The sequence below is a fragment of the Ochotona curzoniae genome, unplaced genomic scaffold (assembly GCF_017591425.1).
Source record: "Ochotona curzoniae isolate NIBS_2020 unplaced genomic scaffold, NIBS_Ocur_1.0 scaffold_2587, whole genome shotgun sequence".
NCBI lineage: Eukaryota > Metazoa > Chordata > Mammalia > Lagomorpha > Ochotonidae > Ochotona > Ochotona curzoniae.
In genome coordinates this window covers 13748576-13752440 of record NW_024467096.1, presented here as the reverse complement: position 1 = coordinate 13752440, position 3865 = coordinate 13748576, and the positions used below count along the sequence as shown (strand labels likewise).

The 3865-nt window shown below is 50.7% G+C and overlaps 1 protein-coding gene across 1 annotated transcript; it reads left to right on the top strand.

Annotated features, from left to right (window-relative positions):
- The first annotated feature begins 671 nt into the window (after positions 1–671).
- Positions 672–3478, top strand: RTP1 (receptor transporter protein 1). The gene is made up of 2 exons (XM_041003014.1): positions 672–943; positions 2937–3478. The coding sequence occupies exons 1-2, from the start codon at positions 672–674 to the stop codon at positions 3454–3456; spliced, it is 792 nt and encodes a 263-aa protein (XP_040858948.1). The 3' UTR covers positions 3457–3478.
- The last annotated feature ends 387 nt before the right edge of the window (positions 3479–3865 follow it).

The window sequence follows — 3865 nt, the reverse complement described above, 5'->3', positions numbered from 1 at the left end:
TGGCCATTATAGCAGGAATCCCATTCCATTATGTTTCCTGGATATAGATCTAGTTACAATACCCTGGCTCCAAGCTTGATAAGTGGATATGATTGAAATGAGTACAAGAATAGATTGTTATTAGGTCAAATGGATTTGGATATGAGCCTTGCTTCCTCTAGACAGTTCCAAGCAACAACAAATAAGTGTGGTTTAAGAGACCTCCAACTGCATTCTGCACTTGGCGAAGTCCTGGTCAAGAGATAGCGGCATACAGAAGAAGAGTTTATTATTATTGCTTTATCTACTAATGAGTCTACCTCTTCCCCTTTCTTATTTCTCCTTGACTCCCTAAGGCATCATGGTTACCATAGCAGCCAGCTGATGATGATGCCTCCAGGGGAAGCAAGGTGAAATCGAACCTGCTCCCAAGTCCTCACTTCTCCATGCCCTTTGCAGACCAGGGTGAGACAGTTGGAAGCTCAGTCTCTCGTCAGATCTGCTACTATCTCAGGTCAGCCAGACCCAGAAACCTGCCTCCATAGCTGGAGTTCAGGGCCCTGGGATAACCTCCTTTGGAGAGTTCTTTCTCCCCAAGCTCTGTCTCCTGGCACCTTGCCTGGTTGCTGTGGCAACAGGTTCCACTGCGGACAAAGGCGGGAGCAAGGTCCTGCTTCCTTCTAGTCCTGTCGATGAGGATTTTTAGACCGTGGAGACTGCGCTGCCCTGCCCTGCACCTGCCTTCCTTCTCTTTGCCCTCACTAAAGTGTAGCCTGCCCTCCCTCACCCCTGACGAGACCATGTGTAAAAGTGTGACCACAGGTGAATGGAAGAAGGTCTTCTACGAGAAGATGGAAGAAGCAAAGCCAGCAGACAGTTGGGACCTCATCATAGACCCCAACCTCAAGCATAATGTGTTGGCCCCTGGCTGGAAACAGTACTTGGAACTGCATGCCTCAGGCAGGTGAGTAGCCCAGGAAATCAGAGCATGCAGGCAGAACCCTGGCTGCCTAGCTGTGGGCACTTTGCAAGGAGAGCTGGAGACACATAGGACTCAGTATCTATCTTTGATCTTCCTGTTAGAGTAGTGTAGACTGTGTGGCAGAGAATAAGTCTCTAATGGGGAGCCAGGACACCTGAGTTTGATTCAGCTTTTCTATTGAGCTCTTCACCTGTGTATTTTCTGTTTGATTCTCAAGTTTTCACACCTGGTAGAATATATGAATCCTAAATGTAGACATTTTATATGATTGCAGATTTTTAAATCTTTCAAAAAGTAGTTGAAAGCAGAGACGAGAGGGACTTGAGGTCCATGGGTCCAGGAGATCTGTGATTTAACTGAACCTATGGAACATTTGAGGTCTGCTAGAACCTGGCTCTACCCTTAGCTCACAGCCCTTGAGTTATTCAGGTTCCTGCTTGGACCTCACTCTCCATTTGCAACATGAGCAGGCAGCACAGACCTGTGTCTTTTGGTTCAGGGAGTGGCAGAACTAGCACTACCTGCAAGTTGCTGCAGAGGCAGGACTTTGGATGCCATCCTGGACTTGAAATCAAGGCTGTATTTTCAGAAAATCCCTAGGTGATTTGTGCTTGCATGTCTGGTAATATCTGAGATGGCCTTCTAGCATTCTTGCCTATTGGTTGTGAAGACTTGACCTTGGGACATCAGCACAATGTGCTGGTTTCAGGCTGAAAATAGCACGAAATTGTAGCCAGTTGGCAGCTTCATGCTGCAGCCAGGGGCTCAAAAGCAAGGCTCATTGGTTCATCTGAATCTGTTCAGTGTAATTCAATTGGAGAAGTATCACTGGACACCTCTAGGTGCTGGATGCTGGCTCTGCCTTTGACTATCTGTGTATCATGGATGGGTTGTTTATGCTCTATGTCTGTGATATTTTTCAATCTAAATTTTGTAGCCTAGTCTAAGAGTGGAAAATGGTTTTCCCAAACAATGTGAGTAAGTGAGAAGGCATAAGAATGAAAACAAAACTCCTAAATCAACTCACAGCAGCAGTGCAAAGGGCCAAGGAGCTTTATAAAGACCTGAAAGGCTGAGGAGCTGAGTGGGAAAGCCTTGTGGCTTTCGCAGACCTGGATGGTGACTTGTGCTCCTCCAGCTGGCTCCAGGCTGACCCAGGAAACCATGGCCTTCAGGGGGTCACTTCAGACATAGACTGCCAGACTGCCTCTGCTTCCAAGTCTTTGGATGGCTTGGCTGGCACTGGTCAGGGGCAGGCAGATGATCATGGTGTCACTAGCTCCTGGGCTGTATGTCACCAGGTCAAAGTCAGCATGGACATGAAGGCATAGAGTTGATTTGTTCCTGGTGCTGGCCATTCCCATAGTCAGACTTAAAGATGTGAGCAGTAAGCCTTTATTGGGTGTACCGTATGAACTGCCCAGATGAGGAGTGGTACCCAGGGCCCGCTTGTGGGGTGGCACTGGGGAGGAGGTAGCAGAAGCCTTTGGAAAATTGGAAGGGAGAAGAGCAATGCTGATTCTTGGCTCCAGTCCCAAAGGTACCCACAAGGGGCGGGCTAGGTGGCCTCCACGGGAAAGCTAATGAATCCAGAGGAGTGTGTCTCTGCCTCCAGTTCCAGTTTGTGCATTCATTGGCCTGAGAACCAGAGAGCTGAGCGGCCCTTTGAAGCATCCAGGTGCAGGGTGGCGTAGATCTGGCTTGCAGGGAGCTGAAAATAGGAGAGATGTGGAAGATAGGTTCCAGGGTACTGCTGAGTGCCAGGTGGCTCCAAGGCCAGGCTCTTGAGGGCATCGCTGGAATCCCTAGGGTGCTTGCCAAGAGGAGGTCAGATCCCGCTAGCCTCCAAGCTAAGGAACCCACAGGGCAATAAACACTCCGCCTCTGCTTCTAGGCACAGGACCCGCCCTCTCCTTTCTCCTCCCCAGGGCAGGCTGTCGCTAGGAGGAGATACCATCTTTACCTCTGTCCGCAGGTTCCACTGCTCCTGGTGCTGGCACACCTGGCAGTCGCCCCACGTGGTCATCCTCTTCCACATGCACCTGGACCGCGCCCAGCGGGCAGGCTCAGTGCGCATGCGCGTCTTCAAGCAGCTGTGCTACGAGTGCGGCACGGCGCGGCTGGACGAGTCGAGCATGCTGGAGGAGAACATCGAGAGCCTGGTGGACAACCTCATCACCAGCCTGCGTGAGCAGTGCTATGGCGAGCGTGGCGGCCAGTACCGCATCCACGTGGCCAGCCGCCAGGACAACCGGCGGCATCGTGGCGAGTTCTGCGAGGCCTGCCAGGAGGGCATCGTGCACTGGAAACCCAGTGAGAAGCTGCTGGAGGAGGAGGCGACCACTTACACCTTCTCCCGGGCACCGAGTCCCACCAAGCCGCAGACCGAGGAAGGTTCGGGCTGCAACTTCTTCTCCATCCCTTGGTGCTTGTTTTGGGCCACCGTCCTGCTGCTGATTATCTACCTGCAGTTCTCTTTCAGCAGCTCCGTCTAAGATGCCCTTGGTGTGCCTGACCCTGGTGGGCACGCGGGCATTCATCTGGTGGGAGGAAAGCAATGAGGAGAGGTCTGGATTAGGAATGGGATTGAGTTCCAGTAGCACCACTGACTGATTAGGAACTCTGGAGTTATTCAGATTTCCTATTTATGAAGTTGAAGGTTTGGCTAGTTCATTGACTTTTGAAAGTGAAACCCAGAACCCCCAAGATCTGGGTAGGTGACTTTTGGGCTTAGAAGGTAGACTGAGTGGTTTTCCAGCTCCCAGACCAGTTGCTCATCTCCAACTCGAGCTTTCTCCTCTTGCTTCTATTAGGACACACTTAGATGGAATTCCATTTAAGAGTTCTGTAGGAAAAAAAATTGCTTCTAAAAAATGCAATCTATGGTTTTAGGTGACCTCCATA

What these genes read in the sequence shown, in the direction of transcription:
- RTP1 (XM_041003014.1), top strand. Translation starts at nt 672, where the DNA reads ATGAGGATTTTTAGACCGTGGAGACTGCGCTGCCCTGCCCTGCACCTG. An exon ending in GAACTGCATGCCTCAGGCAG is followed by an intron (nt 944 to 2,936) that starts GTGAGTAGCCCA and finishes CTCTGTCCGCAG; the next exon opens with GTTCCACTGCTCCTGGTGCT.